Below are 26,300 nucleotides of genomic sequence, written 5' to 3'. Positions count from 1 at the left end.
CCCCTACTACTACCCTACACAACTATATTTTGCAATTTTGTTACGTCCAATAATGTTAAGCACCTTTACCCAAGTTGTAACTATACTAACTCTAGTGTTCTCCATACCCTCCTAAAACTATCCTCTTTCCTCCCCTTTCGAGTTGACCCCACCTCACTGCTCTTCTCTCCCTGTAAAGGATGAAAGCTTGTATCCCTGTGCATGAGACTGGATGAGGGTCTTCACTGTCCAGTCTCCCCATGGCTCAGCTGCAGCTTTGCTCCTGCAGTCGGGGTCAGGCCATGGCACTGCTCCTGCTCATTCTCCAACTCGCGCTTCTCAACCAATCATTTGTTTCTGGTTTCTCGGACATAAATTTTGACCTGACTCTCAAGGTAGGATTTCTGTTTCAATAGATTTATTTGCCATTGTATGTGTAAAATTCACAACGTCTGGGCAGAACGAAAGGAAAACAGTTGTATTAGATGAATGACATGGCAAAAATACTGGTAGTTTTTGAGCACTCACACTATGTATTGTTATAGATGTTTCGCTACTATTCCTTCATAGGACCACTTTTGAACTTGTCTACTGCAAACAAATAACACTAGACAAGAGCTGCAGTTTTGAAGAGACAATTCTTTGACCATAACAGTTTGAATTTTCTCATACTTCATCCAAATGCTTGCATGCTTATTTCTTCTGCCTCTGATCTAACACATCAATTTCAAAAAGGAGGTGTTAGTTTATGGACATATTGTTATGCTTGCAGAAGTATGAGATGGTGAAGGGAAACTTCTCTCAGACTTTCCTTCGCGTTGGCTATCACAAAATAGCTGAGATTCCAGCAGGAGCGCACAACATCAGCATACAGGAGACAATAAAGAGCCGCAATTATCTGGGTATAAAAATAGCCAGGAAAGTGTTATGCAACATAGTTTATAAAACATTTTAATAACTTCCACACACATTTTTGAATTTGTAAAAAATATTGTGTTTTTTCTTCAGCCCTGCAGACTAAAAATGGTGTGTCCATAATCAATGGAAACTGGGTGATTGATAGACCGGGTATCTACACAGCAGTTGGAACCCAATTACTGTATATGAGACCCAATGAGATTCGCTCACGCACAGGAGAATCTATTACTGCCCCTGGGCCACTGAGTGAGGACCTGATTTTATATGTAAGTGTGTCATAGAACCCCACTAACATTCTTAGACACAAGTCTTATATAAGTCTCCTGTTTGTGCAGCTCATTTATCAACAACCCAATCCCAGTGTGTACTATGAGTACACTGTGCCCTCACCACACACAGAGCAAAATCCAAAACCCCATGAGGGTTCAAATGTTATTGCCCCAGGTGAGATTACAGTCCTATACACTTAACTCTATAAACATTCTCATGTTATGTAATGATTCTCATGTATGTAATAATGAAACACTGCCTTACAATGTACATAAGGCAAATATTTGGTATTATTTTATTTTATATTCACTAAACATAATGTATCATGGTTAATATAAATCACATTCTAAAGTATGTCTCTGTCTCTTATGAGGTGTAACCACAAAATCACCCCACTCAGGGGATGGGGTCAACAACAGTGGCATCTCCAACAACAACATCAATGAGAACTCCCATCTGAATCAGGCCCTAACCACACCGGCTGTGACCACAAAACTGCAGACCGTGTACGAGTGGGTAGAATCAAGATTCAGTGAGTGCAGCACCACATGTGGCACTGGTAAGAAGCACATAGCACACACATACTAAACACATGTACATACACATACTAAACACACACAGCTGTACATGCACACACTAAACACATGCTCACTGTGGTGTATGTCGTCAGGCACGCGGCACATGCTCTGGGCCTGTGTGGAGAAGGATTCCCAAACAACAGTTTCCTCTGACCTTTGCGACTCTGCTCTTGAACCAGAAAAGCAGCTAGAGGACTGCAACCCCCAGCAATGCCCTGCATAGTAAACAAATAACACACACACCATATAAACACATATAAGGTAACATATGGGCCTATGGATTTGACTTCTCTATTGTATGCGGGTTATATTTAAGGGTACAGTATGTACGTAACTGTCACTTGTGATGAAGTGGCAAATATTATCTGATCTTACTGCAGTCAAATAGGGCATTATTGCATATATGTTATTCAGGAGAGGATATCCAACTGACTTTAGCCAGAATACTTGAGGTTCTGTATTGGCCATGTGTTCTTGTCTTTTACATCTGGTCTGCAGCCAAATGTTCCACCTTTAATGTTCCTTTTCATCCTTGCTTGTTCAGTTGGGACATTGGGGAGTGGTCTGAGTGCAGTGCAAAATGTGGGCCTGGTACTCAGCAGCGTCAGGTCATCTGTCGTCAGGTTACTCAGGCGCACGCCAATGGCTCCGAGACTTCTGTGACTGTAGCGCTGGAACAGTGTGGCTCCACTGATATCCCTGAGACCAAGTCCACCTGTCAGCTCAAGATCTGTAGCCAGTGGGAGATCCGGTCTGAATGGACTCCAGTAAGAAACACAGTAACAAAATGACCCAAATCAATTCATATTTTCACCATATAACACTGCATATCTGTCAGTGCTCAGTGCCGTGTGGAGTGGGCCAACGCAGCAGAGAGGTGTTGTGTGTGAGTAACCAGGGGGAACCAGAGCCAGACACAGAGTGTAATATGAACATAAAGCCAGACACTCTGCAAAACTGTGACATGGGCAAGTGTGCTCGCAGCTGGTTCACCTCACAGTGGAGCCAACAGGTGAGACGCCACATTATTATAGACACAAGAATGTCCCTCACAGAATGTCTGCATTGTGCTCCTCAGTGCACCACGGAGTGCGGAAGAGGGAATCGCACTCGGACAGCTGTGTGCCTCATGGACTATGTGACAGATCTTCCACTGGGCAGCTGTGAAGGGGAGCGACCAGCAGAGGTGACAACATGTGATTCAGGCCCCTGCCAAAACCGCGTTGAGTGGTACACAGGTCCCTGGAGTCGGGTAAATTATCATTATACTTTCTCTTATAAATTATTACAGTTCTTCATGTATGTAATTCAATGTATTCCAGTGTTCTGCAGACTGTGGAAATGGAACACAGACCCGGAGTATTGCTTGTATTGTCACTAATAATGGGAAGATGGATGTTGTTGATCAAGCAAAATGTGATAGTCTGTCAAAGCCAATCAGAGCTCAGGCCTGCAGTCTGAAGCCTTGTGGAGTCCAGTGGTATGTCTCGGAGTGGAGCACAGTAAGTGGTTTGATGATTTTGACTTGGCAGTGCAAAACACGGTGACATTTTGAGTACTGGGTCTATGTGCTGTTGCTCCAGTGCTCTCGTTCTTGTAATGGTGGCTACCGTGTGCGTGAAGTGCGCTGTCTGACTGATGACATTGTCCCAAGTGAGAACTGTGACCTACATGTGACCCCAAACACACAAGAAGAATGCAACCTACAGCCTTGCCTTGCAGAGATCGGTAAGTCTCAGTAGCTTTAGTGAGGAAAAATTTTAACCTTTACTTGACAGAATGAAGCACTACATTACAATTCAGATCTGTGGAGAGTCTCCCCTATTTCACAGAAGGAATTATTGTTTTTTCGAGCAATAGAAACCTGTAATGAGTAAATGGTAGATGGACAAGTTTAATGTTATACCATGGAACATTCCAATAACATGCAAAGCAATAACATCTTCATGGAGACAAGCAGGTACCGGACCCTCCACCAGAAAAGTTATCCACTGCACACATAAATAGACAGTATCATTAAAAGGCCTGCGATGCAAAAAATAAATAGCAGAATGAACCAATAATTAGCCACAGAAGTTATTCAAACTTCTATGGCTCAAGTGTTTTTGTATTACAACAAAAATAACCCATATCTTAAAGAAAATGTGCACATGATTAATATTGAGCCCTAAAGTATATAGATCCAGCTGTCATACATTGAATGAGAAGTAGATAATATAGTAATTATCATGACAGGTCTACTTACAATCCTTTACCTCGTTTCAGATCTTCAGTGCAGTGACCAGTACCACAAATGTATGGTGGTGGTTCAGGCTCGACTCTGCATTTATCCATACTACAGAAGTGTCTGCTGTGCTTCTTGCTCTCGGGCCCAGAAAACATTCCCAGCCAATATTCACCAGAACAGGATACGCCGGTGATTAAAAAAAAAAAAAAAAAAAAAAAACTCAGAATGACTTTTCTTTAAATGGGATAGTTCACTGCTGACATCATTGCTTAAAGGGTCCATATTACTCTATTTTCTCATTCCATGTGATACTGGAGTTGTGTTTTGTTTCATTCATACATGTTTAATACACAAACCCTGCATATTTAGGCTACTTTCTTCTCTCAAACTGAAGACACGTACACATTCACTAGAATCATTTGGATAATTTTATCCCTGGAATTTCCAGTCTATACTGAACTAATGATAAAAGGCAGCTGTTAACTTGAAAACTGCCACTGCATAACATCACTTCAGCATTTTAATCTTTGGAGATGTAAACAGACTAATATGTCAGATTTACTCAAATGTGTGAATGAAACAAAACACAACTTCAGTTATGTTTTTGATGGGATAATAGCATTGTAACATGGCTTAAAGATCACAAGAGTCAGTTTTGTGTAATGTAGGACCATTAATGATAACAAGTACTGAATAAATTAATTCACTCACCACAGCTTGAATGACTTGCCAACCTGGTATGCTCATTACCAGAACTTACTGTGCTTAGATGCAGTATATCATTTACCTATCCATGTTTTTTATATTTATTTGAATTATCTTACCAGTAGATTATTGTTGTCAGAGTGTAAATAAAAATAAGTAAAATCTTTGTGTAGTAGTGGTCAATAAGAAGTATCAGAACTAGGTAAGACTATACATGTATCAATGTAAATATATGGAGTGAATACAATGTTGGACAATAATGGACAATGGACAGTTATCACCGTACTCAAGAGCGTTATAGTAATACCTTTGTTTTAATGGAACTGCTGAATTGACAGCATGTAAAAGGCCATAAATCAATCGCAAGAACACAGAAAGTAACATTAAAAACACCATTGACTCACATTGCATACTCTCTTGTAAAACAAAGTAGCAAGATCTTCACAAACACAACCCTGCATTTTCTTCACCGTGTTTCTCCACAGTTGTCTTGTGTCTGTGGTTGCTGTTAGGTCCATGCTTTTGTGGCTGTGTAAAAAGTCTCAAATGAACCTGGGCCTTTGGTAAGAGAACTGAGGGGTCCACATCAACGTCTGCATTTAACGCCATCACCCCAAAACATTCAAGGCTCTTTCACCGTTCTCAAAGTATGCAAGTCTTGTGATGGTTATCTCCCAGGTATCACAAAGGAACTGTCGTTATAAAACGTTACCTTTTCCATGGCATTGTACCATAGGGTGAAGGTTTTGTCAGACTTTAACCATTCAAAGCTCTCTAAAAATACTTCGAACTGCTGTAGTATTTAAAAATTACTCATTTGTGTTCCACCAGATTTCCTTAAAAATGCCACACTCTTTGTTCAGATTATCAAATGAAATGTTGTATTAAGCATCGTACCATCATTCACAAATTTCATAACTGTATACGTTTACAAAAGACATAAATATAGGTTACAATTCCGTAAAAATAAAATTGATATAGTTTTCTTAAATGATAATTTACCAGAGGCAAACTCAGAAACAGATCTTTGACACTAGGCAAAAACATTAGAAAACCCCCTGAGGTCAAATAAAACAATGTCTCATCTTGCACACGTACTGCAGTAATGTCCTGTCTTTATTACAAGCAAACTCTGTGCAGGACTAGAGGCAGAATATTTAAGTCCTGATCAGCACAATCAGTGGTAGTATGCAAGTGCACTGCTCTGTTACTGCGATATTAGCTGAACTCTGAGACATAACAAGGAGAATGTGAAGGCACACTTTTCGGAGGCAGCTTGTCCCCAAGAATTTATGTAAAACTATCACGGAAGATTTCAAAGGCAGGGGTGTAGGTCATAGACTCAGAGGTGAGGAGGCAGTGAAGCAGGTTCAGGCCAATTTACCCAAGACTGCCTGATAAGAATGTTCTATGATAAAGTTTATTGTAGGACCTGAATATCATACATAAAAATATGATTTAAATTTTTAACCAGCTGGGTCGCTACATAAATATTTATTCGCTATGACAAGTGAATTAAATTAAACAAGGTTTTCCCTTTTATGATGTTATTATACATAATGGGTAAAAATGTATGACACAAGAATAGACATTGGCTTCAGTCTACCATTTCACAAGTACATCCATGCATTCAAGGTAAGGACTTTGGCTTTTAAAAGTTAGTCTATATGTAAAGATATGAAACACACAAAGAAAATTGAAACATACACACACGTTTCACCCACACTCATTCCTCACATTCTGTGTGTTCCAATCACATACATATTAGGGCTGGAAAACAAAAAAGGACCATGTTTTGAGGTTATTAAGGGGTAGAGCTCATCATTCCTCATGTGCAAATCATAAAAATGCTACAATTCATTCTCCTGTGAACAAGACCGGTTCAGGGCAAGCCATGTCTCCTTTAGTTTGCAAATATAAAGGGGCTTGGACATTGGCAGCACAGTTTGCTTAATCAGCGACAATGCAGTCTTTTCTCCTCTTGTGCTCTATCCATCTATGTTTTGGTAGAGGTGTTCGTTTTAGATATGACCCCAGTCAAAAAAGTTCATCCGGTAAGTCATGACATTTAACTGTAGCGCATCTGTGAATCCATCTCCACAGAATTCAGCTTAGGCTTGAAATCCAAAATGTTGTCCTATGAGCCCACGAGTGTCTCACTCACTGTCAGTCTCTATGTCTGAGTCAGACCACTGCACTGGGCTCAGTTTGCCATGGCGCTGGGCATACTCTATGACTGCCGTGTAGCAGAAGTAGTACTGGTCCCAGGTCTGAATACTAAAAGCCCTCTGAGTGCGCATTCGGCGCACAGTTTGACAGACATCTACTGTGCCTATGTCCTCTAGACGTGAAAGACAGATGTCCAGAGTGCAGAATGTACCTTAGTACAAAAAAAAAAAAAAAAAAAAAAGATTATTGATTGAATTTATGAATAATATCAGTATGACACGTGAATAATATAATGTAATAACATACCTGTGCGACCAATGCCAGCACTACAATGGACAACCACTGGAGGGCCTTCGGGACGTCCGTTCCAACTGGTGCCCAAGTTTTGTACAGCTGTTTTCTGCCTTTGAATTACATGTTCACGAAAATCCAACATGGCTGTAGCACTTTTGGGCACCCCAAAGTCTGGCCAGCTGACATACAGGTAGTGACATACCTCTCGTCTTTCACCAGACTAAGAAAAGTGAGTAAAGTGTTTTTTGTTTGTTTTGATTTTTAAATAAATAAAATATTGATTAATCTTACCTGTGTGTTGTACAACTCTAAATGGGAGAGTTTAAAGTCTTGAAACACTTGGATGTGAGTGTTTCTGATCAAAAAGCACCCATGCTGCTCAGTCCTTCCCTCTTCTAGAGGCCAATACTGACCACACTTAACACGGCCTCGCTCCACCACCCTGAAAAAGGATCAACATTACCCAAATTGGAATTTGATTGGAGGTGATTTAAACTCCTTGCAACTACCCTAAAATCCTGTGCAAAACTTATCAGACATTCTGGTTTGTGCCAATTCTCCTGAAATCTTCTGTAATAAATGTATGTGATTCATGAACAGTTACATTGTCTCACCTTGTGGTCATAACAATTATTAGTACCATCTGTTCCCACACCATGCGCCAGAAGTCAGCAAATGTTTTAGGCAAAGGACCTGGGGAACACCAAATTAGTTAAAAATTAATGATAGTGGTCTGACAGAGGTCAGGTTTATTTTTATGATGGCTGAAAAGGTGCATACCCTGAGTAGCAATATAGGCATTTCTTCTTTTGTAACCATCCATGAAGCTAGCATTAATGTAGTCTGATGTCTACAACCAAAAGATGAATTACACAGGGATTCCCATCATATTTATCCTGATGAAATGTATAAATGACTTACCTCATCGTCAGCATCACAGAGCTGAGAAAGTCGCACACGTGAGTGGTCCAGGCACAGCACGTCGCTGTACCGATTTTTTATTTGATTGGCCAGTTTCCTAAAACAGAGGGGCACACAGAAGAGTTATAATGATAATAATAATGCCTTACACTGTATTGCACTTCACAAGCTTCTCAAAGCGCCACACTGTAGTTGATTATTCATATACTTCACTCTCTATGGTGATAAGCTACAGCCACAACTCCTGATAAAAGCAAGGCTATCATCATCATCAGCTCAGATCACCACCAGTCACAGATATATCACATTTATACTAGGAGAGGTGAAGTGTCTTGTCCAAGACATAACGACAGTATGCTCTAGTCAGAATGGGGTTCAAACTACTTTGGGAGGGTCGACGAGCGATCCACTGACCCACTGCCGCCCCAAGTTTGGTAGGTGCCTACTGTGTAATATAATGTCAATGTCTTACTTTGAATAATCAAAGGTTCCAGCTGGAGGTTCCTTCCGGATTTCCTCATACTCCTGGTAGATCCCCTTCTTCTTTTTCCTTTTGACATGCTCCACCAGGTCATGCAGCGTCATGCCTCCCTGCTCTGGCATGTGAACAGACTCCTCTATGCAGCGCTCGTCATCGTCTGACCAGGACAGATGTGGCGATTGGGAGGAGGTCTGATGTGGTGGACGAGGCAAAGACTTCTGGGGCAGTGGAGGAACACCTTCCTCACCCACATCAACAGACTCGATATCATTCGTCTGAAGCTCCTCTGATCTTTTGGCATTGTTGGTGCCCTTACCATCCAACACATCCATGCTATCTTTTTGAGAAAGAGGTGTGTCAGGGGGTGTGTCTGACTGTGGCGGAGCTTGATGTCCACGGCCATTGACATTAGCATTGGGACTTGAGCGACTGGTTACAGCTGAGCCATTCCAGTGTTGGTGATTTCCCAGTGGTCTGTTGGCAGCAGAATATGGGGCCTGTTGGTTAAGGTCTGGGTCTCGAGTCCTGCCCTCCACATTGTCATAGTGGTTGTGTGGATTTGCATTACTATCATCAAAGCAGTTTGAGTTAGCTGCAACCAACTCAGAACCTAACTGTGTATTAATGTGAGTGTGGTCAGCGCCAGCGCTTGACTTGCTGCACTCCAAACTGTAGGAACGCAAGAGACTTCCTACACAGTCATGAGAGTCATGCCTCTGCGTTTCACCCTCAATAGCATCTGTTTGCGTATTGACACAAGACTGGATCCATGCCACATGGCTGTACTGGGATGTTCCTCCAAGGTGTTCTGGGAGGGAGGAAATGGGGATATGGTTGGCTAACTCATGCGCCCTCACTGTGCACACCTAATCAGAGAAATATATATTTCAGTTTACAATAATATGGTATCATAATGTTTTGTGAAAATCAATTACACATACCCTTTCTCTTAACTTCTCACGGACAAAAAGCCGGAGAACTGCAAAAGGGGCCCGAAACCACAGTGGTGATGAGACAATGAAGACACATTTCAATCGAGCTGGAAATGCCCCCTAAATATTTAAAAGGTAAAATCAGTGAATAAGATTGCTACATAAAGGTTTGAGGAAAAACATAAAAAACTACATATTTACCTTGAGCAAATTGAGGATCTTGACACAGAGCTCATAGTCAAAATTTCCATAGGTTGAGTTAGTCATGTCGTAGATAAATATGAGTCCATCTCTTTGTGTTTGGATACTGAGAAGACACAAATTATTAAAATTATATTAACTAAAAAAATTATAAAAAGTTCTAAAGGTTAATTGATTTGCCAGATAACTACAGTCCAAATACTAACAAAACTGTTGTACATGCTTCACCTTTCTATGGCTTTGTCAAGCTGATAGATGATGGCCTGCAGGACAGCCTTGTGCGTGGAGGCATCTGGCCTATGTAGACGAGCTGTGAATAGTGCTAGAGCGGCTCCTTTTGCATCACGGCCAGGCTATGCCACAGTTTATTAAAACACAGTGTCATTTACTTTGCATTCAAATAAATTACGCAAAAGTGTTTTTCACTAACCAGGACTGTAAATTTTCCACTGAGCAGCTCGGAGCGAAGGGGCTCCTCGTCAGGGTTGATATTAATGATTCCCTCTTTGAGTCTTGTGTTCTGATTGGAACAGCGCATGACATTAGTCCTTTGAATGCCTCATTTTGTATGCATGGTATTGCTTCATTAAAATCAGTCATACTGACGTAACTAATATTACATAGCAAGAAAAGTTCATCCAAGTCAAGAACAGTGAAAGGCCAAATGAAGGCAAGTTCAAGCAAAAGTGGGAGTGCTGAAGCCTCAAACCAAAGCATGTCAGTAACCAAAAAGTCATGTGTTGGAGGCCAAAGTTTGTGTCATGACAGAAAAATGAAGAAAGTGTGTATTTCTGTGAGCATAAAATGTTATATTCCTGTTATTGTTATAATAGGAAACTGTATTAAAGGAAATGTATGTAAAATGCACTGTTACTCTTTTAAAAGGGTACTATAATAACAACTGAACCTGGGTTGCCACTTTCCAGAGATGAAACCTGCAGCTTTTCTAATAATCGTCTTGAGAACCAAACTGCAACATGTAATACTTCAAAATCTCCTGCAGATGGCAGTATGTTTAGACTTAATTCAGGCGAAGCTTAGTACTGTAATTAGCTGAGGCCTTATTGGTTCATGGGGCTTAATTTTTCTCAAAAACACTGAAGTTTGGGTGAGGATCCTTATTAGAAATCTTACTAAATAGAAAATGCACAGAAAAGCCTGAAACTGACAAAACACATTCAAGAAAAAATGTAAAAAAGTACCTTATACGCTTGAAAGAGATCAATGGCTCTGGACACATCAAACTTGCGTGCCATAAGAAACTTAACAGCTGTAGGTTGTGAGACCAGCCCAGCACTGTGTGGCTGCTCTCTGCTGCGCACTTCACTCAGGAACTCTTCCACAGCCTGGGTGACAAGAAACATGTAAAACAAATAATAGAATGCTGAAGGAATAAGTCCTTAACTCCAATCCAAAATATGGCAAGCGGGAAACAGTGCAGTAGGTGATCATAATTCTGTGCAAATTCATTTTCAATTTATCTAGTTTGGACGACCTCTGAAACGTTTATTTTAATTTGCAATGCTCGTCCTAGAAAATTTTACAAAAAGCAAAAAACACAAGAGTGTTCACATTATAAATTAAAAATAAACAAAAGGCAAATGCAGATCCTCACTATTTGTTTATCAGTGATTACACGTCTGACTACTGTTTAATAACTGACTGTTTAATAAAATAAAGACAATACAGTTGACCTAATAACTACACATTTCTTTTTGGATTAGAAGGAGACCATTTAAAATGCAAAACTTAATATGTGTGATGCCCGAGCATCGAAACGGGTTTCAAAAGCTGCTTTCAGTCACAAGTCAGGATAAACCAAAAATGTAAATAACTAAACAAATAACAACAAAGCTTAATTTTATTGTCAGTGCATAACTGCAGTGTTAAAATCCGAATGGGGAATCTGGAGTTCGATGTTTGCCATGATCACCGAGAAGCCCATCCCCTTTACTAGAAAGTGATGGCAACAACAATGCTAAGAACCGCATCTTCGTTTCTGTGAACTGCGACCCGTAAATCTGAGTGTCATGAAGCAGTCTGCCACCTCCCCGTGGAAAAGAACTCTGATCTGATACACGGGTGACCACCACATAAAATCATCCTGAATAATTGGTCATATGTGTACTTCTAGGCAAAACAAGCAACAAAATCACAAAAGCAACAAAAGCTAGCATTAGCAGGGGGCTATGATACATGTGGTAGCTGGACAGCTAACCATACCGTTATTTACAATCCAATCTGCGTGGGCTGAGCCGACAAAAGTAAAACAACTGGCAAGTAAACCCGACATGATTTACATATTGGACAACAACTAAAATACTGTCAATGTCCGTGGGTTGTAAGACGGAGCATCAAGACCCTAGTTAAGCCGCAGCCTTCGCTACCAAAGCTAGCACCGCTAAGTGCTGTCAGTCACACCGGAGTCACTCGATTCAAGAGGCACCAGGGCCAAGGCTGTTTACTTAACAAGAGTACTAATACGTGCAACCACGTGGCATGATATGTACCAAAGATCGCTAACACAGACATTTGTTCTTCTGAAGAGTTAAGACAGTAATGAGGTTGGATAACTTGAGAAAATTCCAACAAGTTAACCTTACCAGCTGCTCCTGAGTTGTCAGGGCTTCCGCCATCTTGAAGCCTCCGCAACGTCGCAGCGGGCGCGCCCACTATCCCTCGCCCCCGCCCCAGACTACTCCACTCACCGATTTGCCGTACGTTTGCATTATTTACGTTTACCAAGTTTACCACTAACCAGCCATTGCATCTATTTATCTATTTCAATAATCGTGGTGCAGCGTTAGATATCTCGTCTTTGGGTTTCCCCATACAATCTTACTTGTCTTTATTGAACTCATTGGCAACACATATATTATATTGCATTTTCTTCTGCATTAATTTATTTTATGGACCTAACTCAAACTGCAACAACCTACTGTAACCACTAAATAACCAACACTTGACCCGAGCCGGAACTATTGTGTTGTCTTACGGACTTCTTTCTCAGAAACCCCTGGGCGGAGCTTCACCTGGCGGATTTTTTCAACTGCTCACGGGAAACATGTTTACATTTTTTAATTACAAACTTTGTAATACAAAGTACTGATTCAGGAAACATTACCAAGTCAATTTAGTAAAGGTTTCTTGTAATAATGGTTCGACTAAGTTCATATCAGCTTTCTGTAATTGGATGAACCAGTGTCATGGGATCATCATGGTTTCACTACTAAACAACATTTTGTTTATCTGGCGTTTTCCCTGAACAATATGCTACTATGAGCAATGCTCCTCACCCCAAAAAGAAAAACTACATGGGATTGCACCATATCAAGAAAACCCGAAGGTAAGTTTGTGTCAGACATTGTCTATTTGGTTGGTGATAGTTCTCTGTTATTTTAAGAATTTATCTTGTGACTCACCACTAATTACTTTCAGGGCTGAATCAAGAGATAACTGCACTCCAGTGGGCATTAGTGACAAACCAAGCATAAGAGGGAACAGCATCATTGTGAGTGTTCGCTTTTAACCAAAATACTTTATGTTGTTTGAAAATTTCTGAATCTCATAAATCTTACATTAGGAGGGAGGAGCAAGACCTCAATTTGGAGAATCCACCATAGCTCTTGACGAAGAGCTATTGCAGGTGCTTGATGCCGCTGATGCTATAAAACCTTCAAATGCTGTTCACACTGACAATGTAGCCTCTGTTATACCATTGAGAGGCTATTCAACAATTTCAAAGAATCAAAATAAGGTTTTAACAAGTAATACCATTAGCAAGATGTGTACTGCTCAGCCAGATAAAAATGTATCTACAAAAGGTGCCAATGTCCCAAGGAGTGTGTGCAATAATGTTGGTAATCGCCAGAAACCTGGCTGGAGAGACGACTGCCAAGGTCTTGCTCAGCGTCTGCTTTTCAATGAAGAGGAATTGCCCCAGTCTACCTCAAGTTGCACTGTGACAGAGAAAGAAAATCCTGTGCAAACAACAGATATTACTACTAAGTAAGCATTGCCACTTACATAAAAAAATAAAATAAAAAAAGATTCACTGTGACAAGTTTATGAATGCTCTTTAATTATAGTACACAGAATCAATCTCCCAGAAGAACACACTTACCTCGGAGTGTAGATAAAGGCAAAAACAGAGAGCACCTGAATGCTTCCAGAGACTACATATTGTTTAGTCCTACACAGTTGGCAAAGGCTAGAAAACGGGCCAAACTACAGGAGTCATTACAGAATCAGTCTGCGTCAGTGCTTACGGTTCCCACTGGATTAGATGCTACGACTCTGAATAACACATCAATCCAACCAGGTGTGTTAATCACTAATGTATATTACTTATGCTTGCCCAGACCTCTTCCAATATGAGTGTGTGTGTCTTTGGTTACAGGCACTGTTATGTGTGCTCCAGAAGAGCAGGCAGAGAAGCTGTTGTTGTCCAGTTGGGGTTTACCTAAACCTGTTCTGGATCGTTACTGCAAACTTGGAGTGACTCATATGTTTGAATGGCAGGCTCAGTGTCTAGCAGTTGGCCATGTTCTGCATGGAGGAAACCTGGTTTACTCTGGTAAGTCTTGAATTATTTAAGTATATAACCTTTTTGTTGCATTTTTTTTTTTTTTTGCTTTTACAGCTCCCACTAGTGCTGGAAAAACACTAGTATCAGAACTACTCATGTTAAAGCGAGTACTGGAGACAAAAAGAAAAGCCCTTTTTATTTTGCCATTTGTGTCCGTGGCCAAAGAAAAAATGCATTACCTTCAGGTATGGAACAAAGGAGTGCATACACACAACATGAACGTCAAATATTAACAGTTTGTTTAATTATTGTTATTAGAATGTGTTTGAAGAAGTGGGAGTTCGTGTAGAGGGATACATGGGCAGCACTGCTGCTGCAGGCGGGTTTTCATCTTTGGATGTTGCTGTTTGCACTATAGAAAAGGCAAATTCACTCATCAACAGACTTATTGAAGAAGATAATATGGGATTGTTGGGTAATTATGATCAGTCAATACTATTTTTATATGTGTTGTGTATTTAATCATTTATTTTTTAGGTATGGTGGTGGTTGATGAGTTGCATATGGTTGGTGATTCTGGAAGGGGGTATCTGCTTGAGCTCCTCTTAACAAAAATTCAATACCTTTCACTGAAACAAAACTTAACAGGGTCTGTATAAATACATCTTCTGCTGCCTGGCAAGCTGTACATGAATCATTGAGAAAACCTATGATGTTGTAGGTCACTTTCTGAGGGTGTACAGATTGTTGGTATGAGTGCCACTTTACCAAACCTTTCCCTTTTGGCCAAATGGCTTGGAGCAGAGCTTTATCAAACTGACTACCGGCCTGTACCACTTCAGGAGCATCTAAAGATTGGAAGCAATATTTACAACAAGAGTCTTTCTGTGATTCGACACTTTACACCTGCACTGAGTGTTAAAGTAAAGTATAAGTTTGAACTTTTTAAACAAAATGTAATGTTCAACTAAGACTAATTGCATTGTAATTAAAATGTTTTATTTTCAAGGGTGATGATGACCATATTGTTAGTCTCTGTTACGAGACGGTGAGTGAGGGACATTCTGTGCTGCTTTTCTGCCCTTCAAAGAATTGGTGTGAGAAACTTGCAGACAGCATTGCAAGGGAGTTTTACAATCTTCATCATAAAAGTAGGTGCAAAGTATTTTGGAATCAGCTTTTATAGTACAATGGACTGTTATATGCTGGATTATGCATTCAATTAAGATTGCATGCATATTACCATGTAATATGAAAATATTTACAATGTAATACAAAAATATGACTCATAAACAAGCACCTTCCTCTCTTCAGAAACTCATTGTGAAAGAGATCATCAGCCTGTGACCCTGAATATAGAGGGTCTGGAGGAAGTAGTTGCACAGCTAAAACGAACTCCTGCTGGCTTGGACCCTGTACTCCAGCGCACTGTCCCGTGGGGCGTTGGCTTCCACCATGCAGGTAGAAACGTACCAAATTTATCAACTAGTTCTACACTACCCTCAATGCCTCTATACCTCTTACAGGCCTCACATTTGATGAGCGAGATGTTTTAGAAGGAGCATTTCGTCAAAGTATAGTGAGGGTCCTGGCTGCTACTTCTACACTCTCTTCTGGGGTAAATCTGCCTGCCAGAAGAGTCATCATTCGGACTCCTACCTTCAATGGGCACATATTGGACCCTCTCACATATAAGCAGATGGCAGGGAGAGCTGGGAGGAAGGGGGTGGACACTACAGGTACATTTATGTTAAAAAGTAAATTTTTTGGTAATATTTGGGATTCATTTGTGCCCCCTTCCAGGTGAGAGTGTATTAGTATGTAAAGAAGCAGAGCGACAGAAAGGCATAACACTCCTCAAAGGTGATCTTCAGCCAATCAGAAGCTGCCTAGTAAAGAGGGAGGGAGAGGGTGTCACCACTAGTATGCTGCGGGCCATCCTAGAGGTACAGAAGTAAAGTAACCATAGAATCAATACACAACATGGAACATGCACTTTCTGAAAAACCTGTATTTAACACTAGATAATTGTTGGAGGTGTTGCCAGTAAACCACAGGATGTCCGCTTGTATGCCTCATGTACGCTTCTGGCTGCTAGCTTGAAATGTGAGGGGAGACCGACAAATGAAGAGACCAATCAGGGGGCAATTGAGGCCTGTGTTGAATGGCTCATGGACAATGAATTCATAAATATCCAAAAAGAAGAAGGTGATCACAAACCTTTTTTCTTAGATCATGTTACAAATACAAGTAGTAACCCAGCTCTCAGTGGAATACTTACAGCTGTATTATGTTTGTCTACTAAGAGGAGCGGTACTGTCCAACTCAACTTGGTGCTGCCACCCTATCTTCATCTCTCTCACCTCCTGAGGCTTTGGGAATATTTGCAGATCTCCAGCGGGCTATGAAAGGCTTTGTTCTGGAAAACGACTTGCATATTTTGTATTTGGTATACATTCAAGTATCTCTTTCACTTTTTGCTTCCTCAAACCACAAATATTTGTAACCGAAGCTGATGTGACCCTGCTGTGTCTTGATTTCTCTACAGATTACTCCACTATATGCAGAATGGACTACTATAGACTGGTATCAGTTTTTCTGTCTGTGGGAACAACTGTCGTCTTCCATGAAAAGAGTTGCTGAGTTAGTAGGCATCCAGGAAGGCTTTCTCGCACGGTCTGTCAGCGGAAAGCTTGTTGCCAAGACAGAGAAGCAGCGTAGGCAGATGGCTATACATAAACGGTAACATATCTTCTACACCAACAGTTTCAGATTAAACCTTTTAGGTTAGTTGTAGGGCTACAGCTATACACTATTTTAGTAGCTGACTTGTCAATCTATTATATTTATTGCACATTGAGCTTTTTAGATACATGTTTAAACGTTTAAACGTTTTTAAGTAAAAACATGTAAATTATGGCCTTTAAGATAGAGAATGTTTATGAATGCATTAGGATCTGTATAGTCCAGATATGATGATGATTGTTAAAATAGTCAAGTTTTTTTTTTAAACAGTTGATGATTGTATGAATTGTTCTGATTAATCACTGCAACCCAAGTTAGTTGTTTGTCCAAAGCTAATTTGTAGTACATGTAACAAAAATGAGCATTTGCATTTTCCAACAAAATTAGGTAAGACAATGGCACATTACCCACTTTTAGACTAAATTAATTTTCATCTTCATCTATCTTTGTGATTCAATGTTCCTAAGAAATGAAATCATTTTTCATCAGGTTTTTCACCACTCTTGTACTGCATGATCTTGTGAATGAGGTTCCTCTGGGAACAGTGGCATCCAAATACAATTGCAATCGTGGGCAGTTGCAGTCTCTACAACAGTCTGCTTCAACATACGCAGGTACACAAATACTGTAATGATCTGCAAAGTTTTTTTAATATAAACTTTTAGGATGATAAATATAGTAGATACAAATAACTTGTCTGAACTCCTTGGTAATAAATTGTTTAATAAAAAATATTAATGGGCCTCTGCCTTTTTTAGGTATGGTGACAGTTTTTTGCAAGCGTTTGGGGTGGCACAACTTGGAGCTGCTGTTGTCCCAGTACCAGACAAGACTGAGCTTTGGAGTTCAAAGGGAGCTGGTTGACCTGGTCCGGGTTTCACTGTTAAATGCAACTAGAGCCAGAGCACTTTATGCACAAGGTCTCTGTACTGTTGCTGAGCTGGCCAGAGCTACTGTGGAGAATGTACAAAAAGCACTGAGGAATGCTGTACCATTTAAGAGGTGTGTACATACATTTCTTTCTGAGGTCAATGCCTAGTGAATTGTAGACATGCAACCCAAATTTGATTTACATTTCAAAGCATACAGTAATTACAATCAGTGAATAATGATATATATTTGTACATGGAATAATATGGTAATTATGTTGTACCATTGTATCTTATTATTTATTATAATAATATTGTAGTTGCAACCTGTTCTTTAACACAAGGTTAAACTACAGCCACAGAAGCAACAGTTTAGTTTATTTTAAAATTCTAAAAGTAATTGGTTATATTATGTAGGCCTGTCAAAATAAATATTATATTGAGTTAGTTGTTTAATATATGATAGAACAAGATTTTTGGGGGTCAATATTCATCGTGGATACTTTTTCTTTGTTGTATTTGGTCATTTTTGGCTAGTTTTCTGCTGTATGATCAGATTTGAACTGTAGAAGGTTGAATTATGAACTAAAATTAAACCGAGTAATTACTTAAAGGTGCATTGTATAACATTTCTAGTGGTGGATATGCTGCCTGCTTGTTTTCGTAGAAATGTTTTTGCTTTGTCAAGAATGTTCCACAGTATAGATTAAACCTATGTAGAGGGAGACAAGCAGCACTACGCTGCATTACAGTTCAGATCTGTGGATAGTCGCCCCTGTTCACAGAAGGAATTACCATATTGTATTTTTGAATCATAGAAACACTAGTAATAACTAAATGCTAGCTGAATTAGTTTAATGTCATATCATGGAACATTCCAGGCAATCAATAACATCTCCGTAGAGACAAGAAGGGAAAGGGTTGAATTTTTCGATTTATTTATACAGCTCTACATTATTTAACAATAGTGTGAAAATATAATATAATAGTGTACATTTAGAATACTTTTTTGTGACTAATTCTACTTTGTTTTGATTTAAAATATTATCGTCTATATTTTCTTAAGCAATGTATCAAACTTCTAAATTTGTGTGTGTTTATAGCTCTAAACGTGCAGTGGACGAGAGTGAGTTTGAGGCCGTAGAGAGAAGAAGTCTGCGGTGCGTGTGGGTGACCGGTGGACGGGCCTTGACTGAACAGGAAGCTGCAGTAGAGGTCATCTCTGAGGCACAGATGCTACTTCAGGAAGACCTAGCACAGTTAGGAATACAATGGGACCCTTTAATACGTCCTCCTGTAGCCCCTAGCAACCGCAAGGACAGCAATGACTCCTCTGAAAGGTCCTCTGAATCACTAATGGGCTCATGTGAAGTACATGAAAAGAACTCTAAAACAAACTGTATCAAAAAAACTAATGAAGGAGGGGTTGATAAAAATTCAGAGACAAAAGGAGAGGATGATAAAAATATAAAGACAAAAGGAGAAGAAAAGAGTGAAAAAGCGATAAAGGAAACGGTAAAAGATGCAGCAACAAATTTGAGAAAAGTAGAAGAAAACAAAATTGAAATTCACACCAAGTTAAAGACACAACGCATACCTGAAAGAAGCCTGACACAAGAATTATCAGAAATTGTATCAAGTCCGTCAATTCAAACTGTGCCTGAAGTCATTCAACCACCATCTTCACCTATGCCCCCTCCCCAATTCAGACCACTGCGCTCCAGGACTGAAAGGAATTTTGATGGGACAACAACTGATGGATCGAGAGGTAATGGACAATCACCACTTCAGTCAGGCAGACTTCAGCACTCTATGGTTCTAAGTAAAGTCCTCAACTCAATACAAACAAAAGACAAGTCAATCAAGAAACCAAATGGTGCAGAGTCTTCTACAATTCCAACCACTCCAAATATTGCTGTTCAAAGTGCCGAACAAGAAAACATAAATAAAGACCTGCCAGATGAATCACCTGGATCAGCACCTCTATTCTCCCCAGAGGCAAAAAGACAAAGATTAGCAAGTGAAGACAAGTTTTCATCCCCGGAGCTTTATGCGAGTCAAGAAGAGGTGAAAAATGATGAGAGTTTTGGGGACAGCTTTGAATTGGACTCTCAAACAGAAAGAATCATGGCACAGCAGAACCATCAATACAGGACTGCAAATGACAAAGGGGAATCTAAACCAGTTGAAGGAGATGAGGTGGAAGAAGATTTAGATGAAGTTGAAGAGAAACAACCTTGAAACCAGGATTGGACTTCTTGCTACAGACAAAGAAGTAGTTGCATTTGGTTCTTCTCTCACTGATAGCCAGATGGAATGTATCCTTAACACCAGCGATCAGGTTAGTAAAGTACATTTCTTATGCTGTTAATGCTTCATCTACGTTTAGACTATTTTAGACTCTTTAGCATAACTTAAAAGGAAATGCAAACAAAACTAGACATTTAAACTTTAGGTTGAGCTCAAAAGGTTAAGCGCTTAAATTAATTCATGTTGTTATATTATTAATTCTAGTCATTATTATATTTTTTACTTTCCAACAGATCTATCTGGCAAATAATGTGGTTGATAATCAAATGGAAGGAGATTTAATGGAAGAAGTGAACTTGAGAAGAGACCCGCCCACATCAGAAGATAGCCCTGACAGAAGCAGTAGTTTTATATTTGACAGTTTATACGATAGTTCACTTTTAGGATGCTTGAGCCCAAACAATGGAGAAAAACAATCAGACGATGAGAAGACAGAAACGGCTGAACAAGGGTGTCCACAACCCTCATCACAGGAGCGAAGGCGCAGTGAGGTCTTGGCCAATCAGGAAGCAGAAAGACAAGAAGCTGTTCAATGGGGTGAATCCTCTTTTAATCTTTCTGAGTGGGGAGACTCATTATTAGTTGGTGAACACTTCTTGGAAAGGCAACTTCGCCAAAATGAGAAGACTAAATCACCTAATGCTGATAAACCATCTGATACGCCACAAAACACTACTGATAATGAAGACAAAAATGGACAGATTAGACAAGGAAATCAGGAAAAACTAGAATATGTAGTTACCAGAGCAAATCAAAACGACACAGAGGTTAATGATTTGCCAGAACAAAATAACATGGAGGTGGATGCATTGCCTCAACAATGTCTCCAACAGGAATCTGAAAATAATCTTTTCTGCAGTCCTGGTGTCCAAGAGATCTTTGACCGTTGGCCTAGTATGACAGAACAGACTTGGCAGAAAACTACAGCAGCTACTCATCCAACTCCTGCTTCTTCAGACACAGTGTATGAAGCCAAAAGAACTTTTCAAAATGTTGCAGTTAAATCCAAGCTCGTTACAGAGAGAAAAGACAATGCTGTAGACCTGGTTCCTCCTACTCAACCAACAGCGCCAGTCACGCCAAGAGTCAAACTGACCACTTCTTCTGTGCATTCACCACTTACTACTCAACCGCTCAATCAATCAACTCCCACACATTTGCCAAAAACAAGAGTCTCTAAATGCCCCACATCTCTTGCAGAGACTATCACAAAACCTGCAACAGTCATGAATCATAAACAGGAAACAAAAACTGTCCCAGAGTCTGCTCTTGCTTCAAATACTGAGTTTGAGAATAATGCTGCGTCAGCTTCTGCACAATCAAAGCCTCCCTCTGACTTGGAAAACTGTGAGATCGATGAAGGATTTAGTTTGCAATTATCTCAGGATGCTAGCCCCACTTCAAGTAACCCTGGAACATTCTCCATCATTGACGTTGCGAGTGACAAGCACCTCTTTGATACCTTTATAAATGAATGGAAAACAAAGGGACGATATGCTCTGGCTTTGGCTTGTGAAAAAAGAGCACATCGACTGGAGCAGCTGGAAACCGGGATAGGAGCCAGTCATAAGATAGGTAATATTGGCTATCATTTATTTAAAAGCCATACAAAACTGATATTGTAATTTAGTGCTAATTAAAGTGTTATTTGGCATTTTAAATTCAAAGCCTAATTTCAATTTCCTGCTGTCACACATAAAGGCTTTATTTTATTTGACTAATCATAATCTAATGAAGTAATTGCTTTAATATTTTAAATGCATGCAAATTATTAAAGGCCCTTTCACTAGCTAAGACCACGCCAACAACGACATAGTGCGAAGAAGTTTATTGATAATGTACGAAGCGGGGCAGAGATGGCTGGGTTCAGACTATGGGTGAGGGCTCCGTCTCAATCTGCAATTGGCCCAGCCGGAACGGGACCCCCCCTTGTAGGGTTCTTATGACTGAAAGACAAAATAGGGGATGGGAGGGTGGGGTCGAGTTAGCCGAGACAAACTGGGATGATGGGAAAGGCTGCTACATATAGGCTTCTGGGAAATTATAGGCCTGGTCGAGGTGAGCTGTGGTTCGCTGGTGAGAGGAGAGGGCGGCTGAGGCGTGGTCCTGCTCCTGAATCTCAGTTAATCATATTAACTACATATATTATGAAAAATCTGAGCTTTAGCCATGTTAGAATGTTGTTACATCCTCAAAAACATATCTGGGGTTGAGTTTTGATCCATTCACACACGTTTGAGTAACACTTTATTATTTCTCTTTCTGCATTTCTACACTTTACCTTTGGTTCAGTAAAGACTGGTAATTCCAGGGCTGAAATGATCCAAGTAATTGTGCAAGTGTATGGAGTTTAAAAACAGAGTGGAGCACTTCCTGTATTATCACAAAGTATCACTAGGTGGCAAGGGGTATTTTCTGTTTGAGAGAAGAACTCAGCATAAATATGGAGGATTTGTGTGTTAAACATGTGTGAATAAAACTAAACACATTTCTAGGTATGATCTGATGAGGAAAAAACATAATATAGATGAGGAAATAGCGTAATATTGGCGGTTTAAACTATTCTGTAAACAAATATTGTGCACCTTTTATTAGTGACATCCTTTTGATTTTTCTTTTGCAGCAGCAACAGCTTCTCATAAATCCAGTCAGGAGAATGGTTTTCCGGTCAGAAACAATGAGGGTCATGTGCTGATGGGCTTGTCAGTCTGTTGGGGGGCAAGAGATTCATTCTACATTTCATTTGAGAGAGAGCAGAGCCAAGGTAATTTCAGTATGGATCAGATTTGGCTTTGGACTGGGGTGGTAAAATGCATACACAATCTACATCAGTGCCTATGTCTTTAGTTTATTTATTTATTTGGTTTCCCTAATCACCGTGTTCTACTGTTTTTATGCCAGGTCTTAGCTCCAGTTTGGCCCCTCCTGCTCTGGATGAGGCGCTGACAGTCAGTGAGAGACTGAAGCAAGTGAAGCTGTGTCTGGAAACCATATCCAATAGTTCAGGAAGAAGTACTGCCATTGTGTATGACGTCATCGAGGTTTACAAAACCCTCGTACTGAGTTGTGGCGTGAGCTTGCAGATGAACTGTGAAGACCCCAAGGTGATAAAAACAGCACTATACTATTACTGACATGTATTTGTTATTATTGTTATTTTCTCTGACAAATATGTTTACAGGTTGCATGTTGGCTGCTGGATCCAAGCAGTGAAGAAAAAATTCTACACAATATGGTGACAGTCTATTGCCCCGAAGAGCTCCCCCTGCTAGAAGGACTTGGAAGTGCACATACATACTGTCCCCGCGTCAGGGCAGCGACCGAGAGTGTGCTTCTTTATGCTGTCATGAATCAGTTAACTGGGTTGCTAGAGAAAGATGGCATGCTTGGTTAGTACAGGAATCTAAAGTCTAAGTCTAAATGAAAAATGTAATAATCCAATATTTATTTTATCAGACTTTTTCACAAGAGTTGAGATGCCATCCCAAGTTTGTCTTGCTCTGTTGGAATTAAATGGAGTAGGGTTCAGTGTGGAAGAATGTGAGAGACAAAAACACGTCATGCAAGCCAAACTCACAGCTCTTGAATCGCAAGCATACAGTCTAGCCGGGCATAGCTTCTCTTTAACAAGCATTGATGACATAGCACAGGTTAGCAAACCTATTTTCAATTTAAAAAACAGAACATAAGAAAGGGAATTCAAGTGCACAATTTTATTATTTCAGGTGTTGTATTTTGAACTCCACCTGCCTCCTAATGGTGACATTGGGGGCTCAAAAACCAAGAAGACTCTTGGCTACACCAGAAGAGGGGGCAAAGTGCGACTTGGGAAGCAGTTTAGCACCACCAAGGTACAATCACTAATAACTGACACATGAAGATTTGATTGTGATTTGATTGTGTTTTTCTTTTCAGGATGTTTTGGAGAAACTGTGCCCCCTGCATCCTTTACCTGGTATAATTCTTGAGTGGAGAAGAATAACAAATGCCTTGACCAAAGTGGTGTTTCCACTCCAGAGAGAGAAGCGGTACCACTCTGTGCTGGCTATGGACAGGATCTATCCCATTGCACAGACACACACAGCCACAGGTAAAATGACATCTACTAATACTATAATACTTAATTTTAGTCCACTTGTATGGAATACAAGTAATGTATTTTTCTGTTGTAGGTAGAGTGAGTTTCACTGAGCCCAACATACAAAATGTTCCAAAAGATTTTGAGATTTACATGCCCACAGTTGTGGGTCAGAGCCCTCCTTCACAAGAGAAATGTCATTTAATCACCAAACCAGGGCAAGTGAAATATTTGATTATGCAATATCAGTTAAATTCATCAGGACCATTTAAAATTAAACAATTACATTTTATTAAAAGGAAAAAGAGACGGTCTGTTATACCTTCAGTGGCAGCCAGTAATACAGACAGAGGCCCTGCATTTTCAGTCAGCATGAGGCATGCTTTTGTGCCTTTTTCAGGTAAAAACATTTAGAAACACAATTTTCACTGATCACTTTAACAGTCATTGTACAAACTCCAGGTGGAATGATATTAGCAGCTGATTATTCCCAGTTGGAGTTAAGAGTCTTGGCTCATCTTTCAAAGGATCATAGACTTCTTCAGGTAGGACACATATTCTTAAAACAAATGATAATAAAATAAATAAAACAAATTTTCCTGTGTCAGGTACTTAATGGCGGAGCAGATGTGTTTCGCTGCATTGCAGCTGAATGGAAAAGTGTTGATCCCGAGAGTGTAAATGACAACTTGAGACAACAGGCAAAGCAGGTGAAAAACTGTTGGATGTTAATATTTGACAAAGCCTTCCAGTAGTATATAAGTTTTTTGTTTTCAGATTTGCTATGGCATTATTTATGGAATGGGTGCAAAGTCTTTGGGGGAGCAAATGGGAGTGGAGGAGGATGATGCAGCATGCTACATTGAGAGCTTTAAATCAAGATACAAAGGTAAAAAAAAAGAAGATTGAATAATATATGTGCCACTGAAATTAACCTGCTCAGTTCCACATTTCAGGGATTAATGCCTTTCTCAAGGAGACAGTGAAGAACTGTGTGAAGAATGGTTATGTTCAAACCCTGATGGGACGTAGGAGGTACCTGCCTGGAATCACAAATGCAAATGTACACATCAAAGCACACGTGAGATTTTATTTTTTTTATTCATACAACACTACAAAATCCACAACAAAAATAAATATCATAGTAAACAAGAAGAAACTCATTGTAAAGTAGGATTGCTCAGGAAGGTGTGTGGTTATTTTTCTCATAGAAGGGACCTTCCTCCCTTATGTGGACAAAAATCAGATCCCATTGATATAACTCCTTTATTATTTGCTGAACATGACTTAAAGTTCAGATGGGTTAAAGTAGGTTCTTTTTCTCTCATTGTAATGGTGTAATTCATATTAGAACGTTTAACCTAATGCTTAAAAGGGGAGTCTATCTGTGTTGATAATGTGATATTTTTATTGGAATATTTCAAATTCTATATAAATAAACTATGATTTTAATATTATCTTTCCATTATCTTTATTTCTCAGGCTGAGAGACAGGCAGTCAACACAACTGTTCAGGGTTCAGCTGCAGACATTGTTAAACTCGCCACTGTCAATATCCAGAAACAACTGAGGAAAACCTTCCCTACAGCTCCTCTTTCCCATCATCACATTCCCTCAGGTAACATCCATAATGGTCCATCATTTCATTTAGTTTTCCAAATAAAGTAACTTGCTTTTCTCTTGACATAATTAAAATATTCAGAAAAACCACAACGTAGGATCACTACATCTCATCGGCGAGGTGCATATTTTGTTCTACAGCTACACGATGAACTCATTTATGAAACTTCAGAAGAAAACCTTATACAGGTATGGGATTCTCCATAGGATCTAGTACATATTCTCTATTTGACATTATGATTACTCAACAATCTACTTTTTAAAGCATTTGGTAATGTTTTTATTATGTCTTTGTACAGGTTGCTCACACAGTCAAGAGAGAGATGGAGTCTGCAGTAAAACTATATGTAAAACTTAAAGCTAAAGTCAAAGTGGGACCAAGTTGGGGTAATTTACAAGATCTAGATATTTAATAAATTTGTTTGTTGTCATGTAAATAAGATATGAAATGGATTTTAAATGAAAGAAGCTATGA

General features: G+C 39.7%; 3 protein-coding genes across 4 annotated transcripts; 2 read left to right on the top strand and 1 right to left on the bottom strand.

Moving 5' to 3' along the window:
- Positions 1-340: 340 nt before the first annotated feature.
- adamtsl7 (ADAMTS-like 7) lies at positions 341-4,368 on the top strand. The gene is made up of 11 exons (XM_055158428.1): positions 341-374; positions 752-1,163; positions 1,233-1,341; positions 1,541-1,726; positions 1,838-1,967; positions 2,290-2,512; positions 2,584-2,757; positions 2,824-2,997; positions 3,068-3,247; positions 3,329-3,473; positions 4,011-4,368. Exons 2-11 carry the CDS (start codon positions 1,083-1,085, stop codon positions 4,163-4,165), a joined length of 1,557 nt encoding a protein of 518 aa, XP_055014403.1. The 5' UTR covers positions 341-374; positions 752-1,082; the 3' UTR covers positions 4,166-4,368.
- Positions 4,369-4,951: 583 nt separating this feature from the next.
- Positions 4,952-12,358, bottom strand: ptpn9b (protein tyrosine phosphatase non-receptor type 9b). 2 transcript variants are annotated; one of them, XM_020930558.2, is made up of 13 exons: positions 12,279-12,358; positions 10,878-11,021; positions 10,106-10,195; positions 9,904-10,028; positions 9,676-9,781; positions 9,484-9,594; positions 8,534-9,408; positions 8,062-8,158; positions 7,921-7,990; positions 7,755-7,833; positions 7,432-7,582; positions 7,153-7,360; positions 4,952-7,057 (listed from the first exon to the last, which is right to left on the bottom strand). In XM_020930558.2, exons 1-13 carry the CDS (start codon positions 12,309-12,311, stop codon positions 6,834-6,836), a joined length of 2,313 nt encoding a protein of 770 aa, XP_020786217.1. In that variant the 5' UTR covers positions 12,312-12,358; the 3' UTR covers positions 4,952-6,833. The 2 variants fall into 2 exon arrangements, with proteins under 2 accessions (XP_020786217.1, XP_055014301.1); XM_055158326.1 differs by lacking the exon at positions 12,279-12,358 and adding an exon at positions 12,186-12,266.
- polq (polymerase (DNA directed), theta) lies at positions 11,680-26,289 on the top strand. Its single transcript, XM_055158324.1, is given in 36 exon segments — positions 11,680-13,021; positions 13,114-13,186; positions 13,259-13,683; positions 13,764-13,996; positions 14,075-14,251; positions 14,318-14,448; positions 14,522-14,678; positions 14,741-14,852; positions 14,925-15,126; positions 15,213-15,354; positions 15,518-15,664; positions 15,730-15,942; positions 16,007-16,149; positions 16,228-16,411; positions 16,510-16,652; positions 16,752-16,945; positions 17,438-17,562; positions 17,707-17,950; positions 18,921-20,034; positions 20,036-20,158; positions 20,361-21,702; positions 22,751-22,891; positions 23,029-23,231; positions 23,309-23,516; positions 23,584-23,777; positions 23,853-23,978; positions 24,043-24,217; positions 24,300-24,423; positions 24,505-24,605; positions 24,668-24,750; positions 24,814-24,915; positions 24,983-25,094; positions 25,162-25,286; positions 25,688-25,823; positions 25,908-26,014; positions 26,125-26,289. Coding segments are annotated over 36 exon segments (7,743 nt in total). The 5' UTR covers positions 11,680-12,953; the 3' UTR covers positions 26,239-26,289.
- The last annotated feature ends 11 nt before the right edge of the window (positions 26,290-26,300 follow it).

Source organism: Boleophthalmus pectinirostris, unplaced genomic scaffold (genome assembly GCF_026225935.1).
Source record: "Boleophthalmus pectinirostris isolate CB_2022bp ecotype Guang Dong unplaced genomic scaffold, ASM2622593v1 HiC_scaffold_22, whole genome shotgun sequence".
Lineage (NCBI taxonomy): Eukaryota > Metazoa > Chordata > Actinopteri > Gobiiformes > Gobiidae > Boleophthalmus > Boleophthalmus pectinirostris.
The sequence above is the reverse complement of the archived record's forward strand: the minus strand, read 5'-3'. Positions and strand labels throughout refer to the sequence as shown.